The sequence below is a fragment of the Dermacentor variabilis genome, chromosome 9 (assembly GCF_050947875.1).
Source record: "Dermacentor variabilis isolate Ectoservices chromosome 9, ASM5094787v1, whole genome shotgun sequence".
NCBI lineage: Eukaryota > Metazoa > Arthropoda > Arachnida > Ixodida > Ixodidae > Dermacentor > Dermacentor variabilis.
Genome location: NC_134576.1, coordinates 51,095,433 through 51,111,744, shown reverse-complemented (window position 1 = coordinate 51,111,744; position 16,312 = coordinate 51,095,433). Strand labels below are relative to the sequence as shown.

Genomic DNA, 16,312 nt, shown 5'->3' with positions numbered 1-16,312 from the left:
TGACGTCATATACGTAGATGCAGTCCAATTATCCAACAAGAGATCATTCATCTACACAGCTATATATCGAAACTTAGACCTAGTCCACAGCAATTAAATCGTCACTACTACGCTCCGCAGTGACGTTCGTCATTCTTCCGCACCTCCTGTGTAGGTGTTCTGTCCGCTTGACAAGGTTTTGCCATCGAAATGTCGAAGAATGGTGTGTGCCGAAGTAGCGCGGCATTTATGCGGTGGGATCCGAAGGTCATGTTTTCAGATTTTCTAAAGACAATGATGTCTGCAGGAAATCAAAGCGCAGTCCAAAGAGCAAACCTCGTCGTTACAAAACACATTAGGGTTAAGCTCCAATCTATCGTACTTGATTTTATTCATTTACTGGAATATTGACAATCCCATCGGATTTTGCTAAATATTGGTACGGACCAGTATTTATGATAATGAAGAGGCCAGTAATGTGAAGACAGCGACGATGATTAGAGGATAGCGCGGGTTGTTGACTGTTGGCCAAGTGCGGCGTATTTGTAAATATATCTCTACATAGCCTGTCGTCTCCGCCTTCCTACGTAACATATTTGGTGGAGGTGGACATTCCCTGTACCTTGTCACAGCTTCGCAGTAGACGGTACGTTCAGCCTTGCATCATGGCTCCCGGCGACGACCGCTCAAATCAACCGGCCACAAAATCTGCTGCCAGCTACATCGCACTCAGCTCCCCATGATCCTGGCGTATTCTCGGGAAAAGATAGGGAAGACGTCCAGCACTGGATAGCCTGTACGAACGCGTCAACGTCAATAACCGGCCATAGCCTACTATCATGCTCGTCAACGTAGTTTTTACCTCGGTGGCACACCTTGAGTTTGGTTTCGGACACATGAAGGCGAGCTCACCAGTTGGGATATACTTAATGAAAAGCTTGGTAAACCTTAAAGTCGCATAGGAAGGCGTTATCCAGCCCCGTGAGGACGTCCACAGAGCTCTACGTCACGTACATTCAAGACGTCTTGGCTCTATGCCGTAAAGTTAACGCACACATGACTGAGCCAGACAAGGTTTCCCACATTCTGAACGGCACTGCCAATGACGTCTTCAACTTGCTCGTCTTCAGCAATGTGCCGACGGTAGACGCAGTTATCAAAATGTGCTGCCTCCTGGTACTCGCAAAAAGCCGACCTATCGACGAACAGTTCGCCCGTTTACCAAACGCCGCGGCGAAATCATCCTTTGCCGATGCTCCTCGTCTCAAAACAGCTGGTGATCTTACCAGGATTGTCCCGCAAGAGAAGGAGGCCGCCTATCCGGCTACCTTCGACTCCAGCTCCTCAAACTCACCTGGGGTCAGGGTTTCTCCTATTTAGGCAGTTGTTCGACAAGAGTTCCCGAACATGAGTGTCCGCACCGTCTGCTCGGCCCATCGCCCTAATGCCCGCCCGGATTTTTCGAATCCGTTCGGTCCTACACCTAATTACCCACGACGTTTTCGCAACCCATCTGTATGACGCGCTGCTGACGACAAGCCCATTTGTTTCCACTGCCGTCGGATCAGGCACATTTCTCGCCACTGTCGCAGTAGCTGGAGTTCCCCGAGGCAGACCACTTATACAGGCTACTATCACCCAAGCGGCCTTTCTCATTCCCTATACCACACGATCCGATAATGCCGCCACTGAATCTCCTGCACCGAAGAGCCCTTATTCACAGTCGTCTTCGTCCCAACGTAGACAATGTCACTCACCTCAGCACCGTCGCTCATATTAGTCGGCTCCTTACGGACGCTCTCAGCCGAAAAACTAGACGAATTCGAGCCGAGAAACTAGCCGAGAAACTAAACGAAAAAACTAGAATTCCACGTGTTGCCACGTTGAATGTCTCTGGGCCAGCTTTGCTCATTCGACGATCACTCAGTAGCATCTATTGCAGTAGACGACAGTTCTATCGGCCCTCCTCTACCGTCGCAGTCGGCAACTTGTACCATCGCTGAATTACAGAAAATGATTGCGCCCGACTTGCCGTCTGAGCACGCTCATGAGCTCTAGTCCGTTGTGTTTAAATATCACTATATCTTTAGCTTTGGCCCAAACTACAGTTGTTAAACATCGCATAAATACTGGCGGTTCCCCATCTATTCATCGTCGCCGTATCGTGTCGCAGGCTCGATACGATGACGATGAGGCCATTTACGATGACGACGAGGCCAGCAGTATGAAGACGGCGACGACGATTAAAGTATAGGGCGGGTGTAGGGCGGGCGGGTATAGGACGCCGCAGTTGCCTCTTGGGCAAGTGCGGCGTATATAAATGTATACAGCTGCTCGTCCCTCTCTTCCTACGTACCAATATGTAAGACACTGTTTCGCAAGTAAATGCTCTGCGAACTTCACAGCAGCTTCACGGCAGCTGGCGTTCAGCTGGTGTGCATCGAAAGCTACGCATCGTGCGTGTTCGATGCTACAGGGCACGCAGTTACTGCATGGTTAACAAACATCCAGCTTCGTGAAAATATATCATCGTAGTTTTCCGGGTGTCCGAATTATCTGTCAACCAAACAAAACACAGATGACAACCCAAAGTAAAAGCGACTGCGTTATGAATCGCCTGAATTGCAACATGCGCTCGAAGATTCAGCACTGCGTAGCTATAGTTCAGCGTAAATAAACGCACGCAAGTCCCTCTATTCAACCCGCACCCCTGAGCGCGCCGCCGGTCTCCTCTACGCGACGTCACTCGCCGTGTGCTCAGGTCTTCTCTTGTCTGGGTGGTGTTCCATGGTATCGCGGCGATGCACTCTCCCTCTCACGCAACGCCTCACGCGCTACTGAGGCAGCTGGCGTTGCCTGTAGAGCGCTCTGCTCCGACGAGGTGTGCTCGTGCCCGGCCTTAACCCTCAATTGGCACGATCGCCGTAAAGGTGCCGGATGCGGCGAGAACATCTGACAATTGCCTAATAAAGCCTAAGTACTCTTTGCCACTGAATAAGCAAAGCGTAGATGTGCATAAGCTAGGAAAAGCAAATAAGCAAAAGTAAACAAAAACGAAGTCACAGCCGAGCCGAACAACGCTTACCCCCATTAATAGACAATACTCTGAATTTCTGTTGCTTCTTGCTTCCATGCTGCCGTCGATGCGGCACTGAATCTGACAACTGCAAGACAAGACATCTTGTTCGGCCGAGTAGGCTGCATATTAAGCACTCCAGGCTTAGGTCACGCTGGCCACACCTGCGGCAGTAATGCATTGAGCTAAAAGAAAGTCGGTCCTTGTGGTGCACGTCGCTTCGCGTCGACTGAATCTTACGGAGCCAAGTTTGTAACGCGTTTTATGGCCCCCCATAACACTTTTTCCGTGCTCACGCTTTTCAAGAACGCAACGGAATCACAGTGTAGTGTGTTGCTTGCGTTGGCATAACGCCGGGCAAAAGATGGGGCGCATAGGAGCTCAAACAAAGCTAGAAACTTCTACATCGAAATTTCTGTCTAGGGATAGGGATAGGGATAGGGAAAACGCCTTTTGCACCGATGCATTTGTATTGAGAGCGCGTAGAAGGCACTGTGAGAGCGTCTGGCTTGGAGCCTGCGCTGCCGCCGCTTCTGTATATGTAGAGTGTCCGTCTATCCGCGTTTCAGCGCTGTTTTTTTACCATAGATGTAGCGTGTCATCGCGCCAGTTAAGCCAAAGTTGTGTCGAAAACGAGCAATCACCCCTGTGTGCGTCCCAGTTGTCACCATGAGTGCGTACAAGCAGGAAATCCTGACGGCACACACACGCGCCCGAGAAGGCACGCACGCACCCGCAGGCAAATGCAAGCATTCACAAACGCGAGCATGCTCACAGACAACCTTTCACGCGCACGTGCGCAAGCCATTGCAAACACCAGCACGGCGAACTGACCCATGCAAGCATGCGCGAGCACGCTCAGAGCGCGCACCCGTATTATCGCTCACTCTCCTACCCTGCCGCCTCTCAAAATCCTGCGCGGGAAAAGGGGCAGGATGGCACTCGCTCTACCATTACCGCCCCGACGCCAGCGGTAATAAATGACATTGCAGTTTTATTTTGACACTTCTTCCGAGTCGATGTAGGCTGCATAGAGGGATGGGTGCAAAACGATTTGCTCCGGTCGTATGACTTCACTGTTCATGCCTGACCAACACGTTGCCTTGACGCAGCAGAAATATTGCGAGGAAATACCGTTAAATGCACATGTCAGAAAGAATTGAAACTAGGCCTACGTTGTGACGTACAATTTCTTCCATACCGAGCCCTCTCAGTTACCCTTCTGCGCAGCCGTGAAGGTACATAGCAAGCCGAACGGGCAAAATCTGAAATGGCTGGGTATTTTCACGTGCACGGACTGCAGCTCCGCTGTTACGAATATTGAAAGATATTGAAAATTAAGTTAAGATCTAGAGACTGCTGGTAGCAAATTTTTGACTTATGCCATTAATTACAGAATGTCACAACTTTTGAGGAAACAAAACTATCAAGCTATTGGCAGTGAAAAATGATATCGCAATTGCATCTAATAGTGCACCCTAGAGAGATCAAATTGGTGTAGTATAAATGGCTCCCAAATATACCACAACACGTGAATCACTTTGGCAAAACCGCAAACATTGTAACAAATTCACGTGAGATACAAATTATACCAAATTTACGCGCTTTGGAGGTTGTGATGGATGCTTTACCCAGAACTGCAGTCATCTGCAATAGGTGCCGAGGGTCGCATTTGTAAGCTTCGTGCCTTTATCTTTTTTTTTTTCAATCTTGCGAACATAAGAAATTTTGTAAAAACTGAAGGCCACAAATATGAATTACGCTTCCAGCAGTCACTAGAATGTATAAAATTAAACATATGAATGTTTGATAAAATATGAAGAGAATAAGAAATGAAGACATGTAATAAAAATATTGATTTACTGGTGAAATACCAATCATATCGGCCGTACTGCATGCTTCCATAAATCTGATAATAATAGCAAGAAAGCTCCCGTCACAAATTTCGCTAAAAACTACCCAGGTGCTGTCTCAAAAAAGCATTTCTGCGTGTTACATTTACTGGAACAGGCGGGCTGCAGTTGGGGCCAAGCGAAATATTCCTGTACATAAAAAGAGAAATTTGGAGGTGGGCCACTCGCGCCAGGGAACTTACCCGCCCCCGCGCGGGCCGCGATGGCTGTGGCGGGTGAAAACAAAGAGAGAAAGAGAAATTGGAAGATATCAGGGGTATTTCTCGATCTCTCAATTTCTGAGTCGAGCATAATTAACATTTTCTGCTTCTTGTTGATGGTGATGGTGAGTGGTGATGATGTCTCGTTTATCGCGTAGCTTGTAAGGCTTGGGTATACTTCGCGGTTGAGGGAAGGCTGGCTGTTTTAAATAAGAGAAGGAAGCTTGCTTCGTGAAATTTACGGTCTGTCTGAAGTGTTGGGATACGTGCTCTTTCAAAATTTGCAGGTAGGACACTCGACTAGGGTACTTACCCGTGCCTACACCGGTGGCTGCGGCTATGATCGGTGCAAACGTCAAAAAAAGGAAAAGAAAAAGGAAACGAATTAAATAAATATGAGTGGAGATTCTCGTATATATTTATTTTGGAGTCGGACATATTTAACATGTTCGGCTTCCTTACAGAATTCTAGTTATGTCAGAGATCCCTGTCATCCCATCAGAATTATTCCATAGTGCAATCACCTATGACAATGAACTGCGCAAAATATCAGCATATTTAAATGAGGGAACGCACTGCATTGCTTGCCCTCGGTGACCTCTGCTAACAAACTCCGCAACACAGAGCACTCTTTTCAATTTCACGAGGGCTATACAGAAATAGTGCATCCAAACCCACTACCTTGCTAATAATAAGGCGAATATTTTCAACTGTTCATTAATAATGCGCTGATGCTTATGCTACAGAATGGCACTTGACTCTCACAGTACTGTGTCTTCTGTTTCCAGAGTAATCGAGAGAGCCATGGCATCCAGGGGTGTCGTCCGGTTGAAACAGCGGGCTGTAAATGAATTTCTAACTGCAGGAGGTTGTGTGCCCATCAACATTCATCGTCGCGTGACTACAGCTTATGGGGATGCCCGTGTTGACTGTCAGACTGCGCGTAGGTGGGCAAAGAATATGAAAGACTTAAATCCAGCCGGATCAAATCTCCAGGATCAGGACCGAAGGGGACGGCCCGCAACTGCCTCTGATGAAGGCCATCAACATCAGGTGGACGAGTTCATTGGGGGCAACTGGAGCATCATGCAACGCTAGATCGCAAGAACACTCGCCACTTCCATTAGTTACGTGAACCACATGATCAAGAACTTACTGCGCTACAACATTTACACTCGTTAGGTACCAGGGCAACTAACAACCGACATGAACGAGTCGAGAAAGCGTGCCCTACGAGCGCAAATGTTCTTGTGACCGAGCAGGACCTTCGTGATGTGGCCCACTGAACCAAAGGAAATGGCAAGTTTCCACCGGACGTCGCCACTGGATGCCATGATTTGCTCAATTACTCTGGAACGGGAAGAGATAGGAAGGTGAGGCAAATGACATTCGACAGTATATCAGTGCATTAAGGATAAACAGTTCAAAATGTTTCCAGTAATATTTCAAATGTAGTGGGGCTGGAGGCGTTGCTTTTTGAATCACCCTCGTATAAAAACCTGTTAAATGTACTTCACTTCTATCACTTCAAAGAAATATCAGTATCCATAAAACAGCGCTAGAGTACAGCGTGCTTTTCTTACTTCGAACCCGTTCTTAATGGCTTATGATATTTTCTTGAATTACGTCGCAAGAGACAAATAATGCCTCATTGTACGTCAACTGCGAGAAAATCATATCAATTGCAGCCATCAAGAAAGTAATTACAATATCATGTTTTTTGTTTCAGGACTGTTTTATACGCCTTGCTGCTAAATCATTCTTTCACTTCACGCTATTACAGCGGGCGGCCCCGCAAAGTGTGATTCGCCATGAGAGCCACCTGTAGCATATTGATGGGTGGCTCAGCGTGAAGCTCCTTGTGACTTCCCTTATTCCCAGAATCTGATACCGATTGGATCTTTGCCTAACCCCACTATTGGAAGTGCGGCCGTTAAAGCATAATAATTTATCAGGTTTTATGGCACAGCGACATAAAGGCCAAATACGGCCATGCATTTTGTATTCAGTGTTGACCACGTTTAGGTCCGGGCATACAAACCGCTTTGTTGTTCACTATGGCAATGCCATACTACGACACACATTGCGTCACAGCATGGTTGATTGCACTGGGAGCCTCTCTTCGCGGTTCTGCCGATGTATTTAGGTGAAAATGCCACCAATGCATTGAGTGTATACGGTAATTATGAACTTATCAACGAATAAATTACGCTGTTTCGTATTAAATGACGGACGCTTCCGCTGACTACACATCCGTAGTGATGGAATAAAATTGGCTATGGTTGAAAAAAATGAACATACTGCATGAACTGCAGCCTACGACTATGGGGGGCTGGTGCCTGAGCCCCTTCCGGAGTTTCCGGGAACAGTAGCAGAGCACCCCCCCCCCCCTTCGCTAGGGCAATGCCGAAGCTAGTCACATTACCGCAGTGTGCTGTTACCCACATCATTTCAGGTTCTAAGCCTTTTCACTTAAAATTTTATTGCTGCTAAAAGCTTACTGCATCCTTATTGGCGCGGACTTGCACGGACATTAATTCACGTTTCGCTTTATTTCTAAAATCCTGGCAATATGACAACAAGCGCATTGCCTATGCGCAGATACAATGTGTGTAAATATACAGGGCATAAATATACAAGATTTAAAATCTGCAACTGCAACGTTGCCGGACCGATCCCAGTTAATGTTAGCCGTCGCTTAAAGACAATCAGTTATTGTAGTGCGTAACTAAATACCTTGACTTAACTTCTCAAATATAGTTAAATGAGAACTGTTAATAATTAGAGGAACATTAAGAACTCGCGATACAGCTTTCTGTTGCTCAACAGGGGCTACGTATTGTTTTTTACGAGCGTCAAAGAAGACCTCAAATCATAGGCGCCGAGTAAGGGGGGAGCGGGAGCTGCGAGGCCGAGCCCTCTCCAGAGTTTCCGGAGGAGCCAGAGTCTCCCCCCGCCATTCCGGCGATCCACACAAACTCACATCAATACCAGAATTTTGTCACCCATACAATTTGAGGCTTCTTTTGACTTGCCTAGACCTTAATTTTATTGTGGTTATTCGCTTACGGCATCATTGTTGGCGCGGACATGTACGAATTTTAGTTGACACTTTCGCTTTACTTCTGCAAATAGCTGGGAATAGCTGCGAAGCCGGGAAACCTGCTTCTGATGCTCCTTCCGCACCATCATCAAGGTGATGCACTGTTTCTTCGGGTTTGCAACAGGCGAAACAGTTGCTTTCAATCAGCTTATCATTCTGGGGGGGGAGGGGAACGCAGCACGTAGCTGCCAGTACTTTTTCGATAGTGAGATTTAACTAGTAATGATAATTATCTAACTCCAGAAGTACTGTCGTAATTATCAAAGCTTCGTTGAAGCTTTGATAATTTTTGGGCACCTAGAAATTATATCTATTTCCGATGGTTTCAGCGACGTACTAATTGCGTATAGTTTTATTCGACTCGTAAAGGAACCGCACAAAAGTGAGAAGGTTACTTTACCAGTCGAATAAAACTACGCAATTACTACGTCGCTGAAACCACCGCAAATAGATATAATTTCGAGGTGCCCACAAATGCTTCGTTGACGCTTTGATAATTACGACAGTAATTCTGGAGTTAGATAATTATCATTACTATTGAAATCTCAGTATCGAAAATATACTGGCAGCTACTCCACTGTACCGGAAACCATATGCACTAGGTTTTCTTCGAGTAACACAATTGCCCTTTTTTCAAGTCGGGGTGCAGTAATCGAAATGAGGCCAAGCCGGATTTGCTGAAAGTCAGCATCTACAGCAGTCATGCGCAGCAGCGCTTATACACGAACTCACAGAAAAAAAAGTGCTGCAGTTTCTCTGGAATGGCTAAGCAGTATTAGGAAGTATAAAACAATTTCACGAACAAAGGTTACACCTGCGAAAGACGCCAGATTCTTGGTGGCGCGAGAGGACTCGGGCTGTGAAATTATTTATAATATTATAATTATGGGGTTTTACGTGCCAAAACCGCTTTCTGATTATGAGGCACGCACTAGTGGAGGACTGCGGAAATTGACAATCTGGGGTTCTTTAACGTGCACCTAAATTTCGCCCGGCTGTGAAATTGAACCATCTCCTACAATGAGGGCTTGTATATTCTCATATAAGGTCGTCGCTTCAGTGAACAATTCTTCCGAGGTCAAAGGAAGTTTCTTTAAATGCAACTGGTAATCAAGGCTATATATAGAATAAACATACGTTAATACGCCATGTATTAAACCCTTCCTTGTGAATTGCGTGACTGATGTTCTCTGTTATGCGTATTTATTTCTATTTATTGTACAGTAGTTTCTCCTTTGCTTGCCTTGTTTCCAATTTGCCTTGTACCCATGGAGTGCCCTTCTTGCAAAGACCGATACTGTACTATAGTGTACATTATGTTATATAGTATATAGGGTTCAGGAAACTGGTCGCGCATACAGTCACGCGGTAATTTTGCGTGCCTTAGCGGCCTTCTTTCAAGCTCGCAAACACGCCTTTATGTAGCATCCATTGAGCAACAGGAACGTGCTGTGCCCTTTTGTCCTTGACACTTTACATCCAAATATAATATCTGAGAAATTTATTTAGTCCTCATTTTATTTGAGCATACTGCTGCCCTACTGGACGATTGCCGGAGTGCAGAAAAGCAGAACAATGACAAATAATGGTGGCAATGTGAAGACAGACGAAGGGAAAGTACTATATTCTAAAATGAGTTTCAAGGAACAGAACGAGTCGGACCAGGCAAATGGTGACTACTGGTATTATTAGATCGTTTAGCAGGAGTTGGGTAATTATCTGACGAAATTCGGCAAGAGCAGTTAATGCGATACGGAAACTTTCGTGACTCCGTGCGTTCGCTATCTAGAGCGGCTGCAAGCCAAACAGTCGAGGATTAAGACTAAGCATGGAATTAGGCGGAATGGAAATAATCTGAATATCTCAAAATGACGGCAAGCAACGTTACCTTGGTTCTACGCGGCATTTGCATATTTTTTATGTTTCTGCAAGATAGTTGGGAAACCCTGCATACACAGATTGGTAATCAAGGCTATATATAGAATATGACCTAGCCAACTGACACGTATTTCTAATGGTATGGATAGCCTATGCCACTCCTTGTGTACATGCCGCTCCTCTGGAGTCCTAACTATGCGTTGCCTGCCCAGAGCGGTGCGGGAAGAAAACGAAAGGCTGGTTCTTTTATTTATGAAAGGCCAGTGACGTCTAACCGCCTTCCCCGCCCGCCAAGGTGGCAAGCTGCCGTCGCCGCGGCAACTTGTAAGGAGCTTTGTAATCAAATACGTGTTTCGGATACTTGCCTGATGCTTTTTTTTTATTGTAACGAATGCTGTTCTTTATGTTATATACGTGACTTCAAAGAATTGATGCCCTTCTCGCTTAATTTTTTTTTTTGAATTCGTGAAGCCTGCTTCAACTCCGCCGCGGGACGGCCGGTATTGCATTATCTCCGGAATCGGCCCACTGTTCTGACCACGGACGCGGACACCAAAAAGTCGCAGTTTCGCGCGAAAATCATAGGATAGATTGCGATAGCAATTTAGCATATACCGTACCAAGAAAAGATAACACTATTACCGGCCGTATCAACTTGTAAACATTCGCTTGCTAATGACAAACATGCTGTCAGTTCGTACAGCAAACACGAACATATACTCGATAACCGCAGACACTCGCTGTCAAAACGGTAGAGTGAGATAACGTGACAGTGCGATAACGCAAGGAGGGCGCCGAGAATACACAGCGTGCACAAAGCTATACGAGTCTCTGACGCACCTAGACTAACAAACGTTATCGCTTAGCGCAGGACGCGCTTGCTTGTATCGAAAGTTTCTCGAATGTTATTATCCACCATCCGTTGTCTTCGAGCCTTGGCTGGCATGTATGCGCATCATGTATCATCATGTATGCGGGCATCAGCGATGTTTCTGAAACCTTCGATGACGCATGTATAAAAGACGACGCGCTTGACTTGCTGACCGGTAAATCCTCCTGTCCGAAGGACGTTTTTAGCGCCAGTTATGGTACCTCGCCTATTATGCTACCTGGCTTTAATATTGTGGTTAATCTTCCAGTGGAAATTGACCAGCGCTGCTGTGAACGCGACCTTCCGGTCACGTTATACTACAGCAACGTCGGTCATCACTTTACTAGGCGACTGTGTACTAGTTCACCGCGTGCGGTTGTGTTCTCACTCACAAAGTCGCCTGTGTGTAGCTCATTTTCTTCCGCACTTAACTGCGACAATCAGGGAATTTTCGACGCATGAACAAATCGTCTTCGCTCGAGCGAGCAGGTTGGCAGCGCGCTCGCACCCGCATCAATGGACGGTGCACTCCGGACTGGCCTTGGAATAAGGCTTAGCATAACGAGCTTCGGCCACGAAGAGACCTACCTCGAAGCTGGGATGGGAGACGACCTGTCCCGCACTCAGTCTGGCTAAGTTTCGGTTAGCTTGCTTACCGCGAAGGGGGGGGGGGGGGAGGCCTTGTGCGTTGTCTGCACGGGTGCCAATTTTCTTCGCCGAGCATGCCATCTAGAGTCAGCATAGTTTATAATAACTATGGCAGGTGAGTCGGTCCTGACCTTATTCGCGTCTCCCTGTCCGTGGATCGGAGTCACGTGGTTGCACAGTCCGCTTTCCTTTCTTTTATCCTTCGAACTGCGCGGTCACTATGATAGTTGCGTTGAACGCGGTGCGCAGCCCCTTAAATGTTCTGTGTGCTGCGCAGTCTGATCACTGCGATCAAACGCTGCCTACTGAGAGGCCGAGCGGCCAGAAGATTAAGGCACGTGCCGTGAAGTGTGAGAAGGAAATTCTGGAAGTAGGAATGTCTCTACGTTCACTTTGTTGAATGACATTAAAGGACGCGGGGTGTGCGAATATAGCCCGCGTTGCAAGCGTGCCAGAAAGCGACCGGCTAGGTCAGCAACGCCAGAGTCGCAGAACATTCGGCCGTTATATAGTTGAAAGGCTTGAAGGCGGCCTGCAGCAGCGCGGCAAGAATCTGTCTACCCTTTCCCGACCTGCCACCTCTGCGCAGCGGCCAAGGCCACTCTTAGCCATATTATCTGGGGATAGCGTCAACAGTTATTACCCCCTACCCTTAACAATTTAACAACTAGTGAGCAGCAGTGAGGAGTCTCCCTTGTGCAGCTCCAAGCCCTACTACGTTCAGGAGGCCATCCTGGGGTGGGCTGAGAGGATGTCCGATGGCCACATCACCCCTTCTACCTCACTGCCAGTTCCCTCCTAAACAGGATGCATGGTTACTACTACGGCGCGGCGAAAGGCTGTTGCCTAGGGTATGCGCTCGCACACGCATCGATGGATCGAGGCCATTAAATATATAGTCTCCGAACAGGCGCGCCAAACGTTTTGGGGCGGCAAAGGAATATCGTCGAAGCCACTGCGCATGCGCGAGACGCGAGCTGCATTTGGGTTTTGCGTCGGGCATGCTATTTCACTGATTTAGTGGGAGCCCCAATAATTGCCCCAAAAGATATGTGTAAAGGAACATGGCGGCACCCATCCAAGGGACGGCTCTAACCTATAGCATCAAACTGGGTTCGATTCGTGGTAGCGCGAGAAGTTCGCAAGTTAACAGAAGTGAGTGCGGTTATCGCTTTCTCTCAACTAGCGTGCGTTATGAAGATTGGTTCATTAGACGCCGCTGATTCCGAATTTAATTGTGGATTTTATGGCTTGTAGGCCTAATACGGCTTAGCTTGGCTGTTGAAGAAAGAACAATAAACATGAAAATAACAAGAAATTTCCCGACGAACGTCGGCGATCCATTGCTACCGCTGCTTCCGCTGACGAGGCTTAGGAGGGAAATCGTATCGCCGGCCCGTTTTTGCCGGTATTTGAGCACCCCACCATGCAATAATTCTTGGACATTCCTTGAAGCTTTGACCATCACACACATGCGAAGGGGGTTGCTTATTTTACTCTCAAAATGTATTCACAGACAGACAAGCGCAAACAACGACACAGAAAACTACAACTCGCGGTTTCCTCCTCTCCCGTGCGCACGTCGCAAGGCCGCCACCAGTGGCACGCCCATCGGCGCCCACAACTCGTGTAGAAAAATGTGCAGGTAGGACACTCGACTAAGGTACTCACCCATCCCCTGGCCAGTCGGAGCGGCTATGATCGGTGCGATGACAACGGCAAAAAAGTAAAAAAAATGAAAGGAATTAAAAAGAATATCAGTGACGATTCTCGCGTGTCCTAATTTCAGAGTCGGACATATTCAGCATGTTGTACTTTCTATCTCACAGAACGCCATAATCGCATCAGAATGATTCGATCACGCAACCGCTTATGAGAACGAACCTGTAGTGTTATCGGTTCTCTGATCTGACTCAGCACTCATGTGCGCAGGCTGGGACGTCATTGAGCAAAAGGGATAAAAAGCGGCTGTCTAATAAACACGGGACGTTTCGGGTTCGTGGCTACATCGGAGTGGCGTCAGTCTTTTGCTTGCATTAACTCTCCGGCAGCGCGCACACGACAGAACCCGTGTAAGATATCAGCATATTTAAATAAGAAGGGTCTGCACTTTTCGCTCCCGATGCCCTCTAGCAATGCCATAGCCGAAAACTAACGCGGCCGGCACAGAAGTGTTTATTTGATGGTCGACCGCTTCCGTAGTGCCTCCTTGACCCCGTGGTGCGCTTTAATTAATGCCGCCCTGTGTAAGTTGCCCGCTTGGCATATTTGCATGGCGTTTATTTTTCAGAAATTCGCAACTTGTCACTGACGGTGGCGCCTTGTGCGGTGACGGCCGGAAACAATCGAAAGATTATACTCGCCGTTGGCTGCCGGCCATTCGCGCAGCGTATTGGTGTTGTCTACGCATTTCCTTCACTTGTGGTTGATGTTTTAACGCGTTCAAACACTTAACAGGGCACTTAACGTGCTCAGAATTAGCAAACATAACCGTATTTAGTAACCGTATTTGCTGTGTGCCGCAATGCAGAAGTTATGTGGTAGATAACGTGAGCTGCGTCCATGAGAAAAATTTAAGCTGCGGATCACCAAGGCTCTCACAGAAGCGATGAAGGTTCGCAGCGCGCACTTCATGCCGGTGGTCTTCTTTTGGAATACGGCAGATGAGTGACGATTCCGAGCAATTGATATCGCTAATAGACGCACCTCCATAAAGACGCAGGGAAAGAAATAATGGGTACTATTAACTCAAATCTGTTGTAGGATGATTGATGCTCGAGTTTTTCCACCCATCCCTTTGTGGCTACGTTGGAGTGAAAACATATACCTATATTACCACATTCCTCAAGGGACGTACTGCCACCGTTAACATAGGCAATATTGAAAGCAAAACTATAGAGCTCGGCACTAGAGGTACACCACAGGGAGCAGTGCTTTCTCCTAAATACCACCATGAGTGGCTTATCCCGACAGCTCAAAGAGATTCCTGATATCATGCACGCCATCTACGCCGATGACGTAACGATCTGGACGTGCACTGGGTCAGATGGAGAGATTTCAGAATCACTGCAGGCAGCGGCTGACGCAGTGCCGAAACACGCTCGAAACAATGGCCTCAGCTGTTTGCCGATAAAATCAGAATTGCTTATAGTCCGGAACAAAAATCCCGCAAATGCGGCTGCTAATTTGCCGGCACACATTCAGGTGCAGGTAGGTCGACAAACGGTCCCACCCGTTACTAAAATCAGTGTTAGCATTGTGGATCCAGCAAAACACGCACAACCAAGAAGCCATACCACGACTCCAAACTAAGCTGGGCAATTACAGAACCTTTTTAGGAGGGTCTCCAACCGACGGCACGGAGTTAAGGAGAAAGATGCCTGCAGGCTAATCCAGGCTTTCTGAGCCGAGTGGCGTATGCCTGCCCTTACATGCATCTCAGGAAGAGGGATTTGGAATGGATTAACGGTCTAATCCGAACGTTATTCAAACAGGCTGTTGGGCTACCAAAATGGACTAATACGGAGGCACTCTTGAGTCTAGGGGTGCATAATAACGTTGAGGAAATCGTAGGGGCCCACAAATGGGCTCAAACAGTTCCATTATCCGGCACACACGCGGGACAGCGGATCCTCGACACCTTAGGGTATCGCCCAGCCTTAGACATTCCGCAACGACAACTACTCTTTAGGCGAGCTCCCTCACATGACAAGTGGGAAAAAAAGACTAAAACTTCAAACCCGCAAGACCAGATACAGTTGGCGGAATGGGCTGAAAGCGTCGCGGCAAAGCAGACGCCCACGCTAGCCCACACCTCTGGGAAAGAAAGCTCGACTCAAACTTGACAATTAAAGTTTTCTCTCTCTCTCTTGTTGTCGCTCATAAGTACATGCTCTGCAACAACGGCTTGAGATTCCACCATTTTCGAACAAAGACATGCGTTTCTCATTTGTGCATGGAAGCGATGTGACGCAGACGTAGAGGAACCTCAAACTCGTGCTTGGGTTCGTCTGCCACTTCGATGCGCGGCTGCAACATGTGCACAGGCGCGCATGACTGTACTCGTAAGGTAACAAATCCTAATCCAACAAGACTGCGCAGTGTTCGCGTAGCGAACTCTCAGCGGATTTGCGTGTATATTATTTTATAAAGGTAACTGGAAGAATGAAGCGACCATTGCCGCGGACAGTAAATATCAGCTATGTATCGCTTGATTTCTATATGCAAGACGCGGTAGGACTGACGCAGGCTGTTGAACTACCACAAGACTGTAGCTTGCACAGCACGCATAAAGCGCAATAACTAAATTACAAGGGTGAACGGTTTTCATATTAGTTCGCAACTGCGGTCATATATGGGTTTTTGTTAACTTCTCGTAACACAGGCAAGGATAACTAGACAAGAAATTTTAGCTCAGAAAACGCTGCTTTAAGGCGGCTTTTTACGCCACACAAGCACAAGCAAAAAGAACGACACAGAAAACTACAGCGCGTGGTTGCTCCTCTCCCGAGCGAACTTCGCAAGGCCGCCACCAGTGGCACGCCCATCGGCGCCCACTACGCGTGTAGAGAAATGTGCAGGTAGGACACTCGACTAAGGTACTCACCCTGGCCGGCCGGTGCGGCTATGATCTGTGCGAGAACG

General features: G+C 47.4%; 1 protein-coding gene across 1 annotated transcript in view; it reads right to left on the bottom strand.

Moving 5' to 3' along the window:
• The window catches only part of LOC142592671 (uncharacterized), a 473,797-nt gene that overhangs the window by 255,577 nt on the left and 201,908 nt on the right, over positions 1-16,312 (bottom strand). Inside the window, exons 19-20 of the mRNA XM_075704237.1 lie at positions 16,275-16,299; positions 13,340-13,363 (exon numbers count right to left, since the gene is read on the bottom strand). Coding sequence (XP_075560352.1) covers positions 13,340-13,363; positions 16,275-16,299 — 49 coding nt within the window. The remainder of the gene's footprint in view (positions 1-13,339; positions 13,364-16,274; positions 16,300-16,312) is intronic.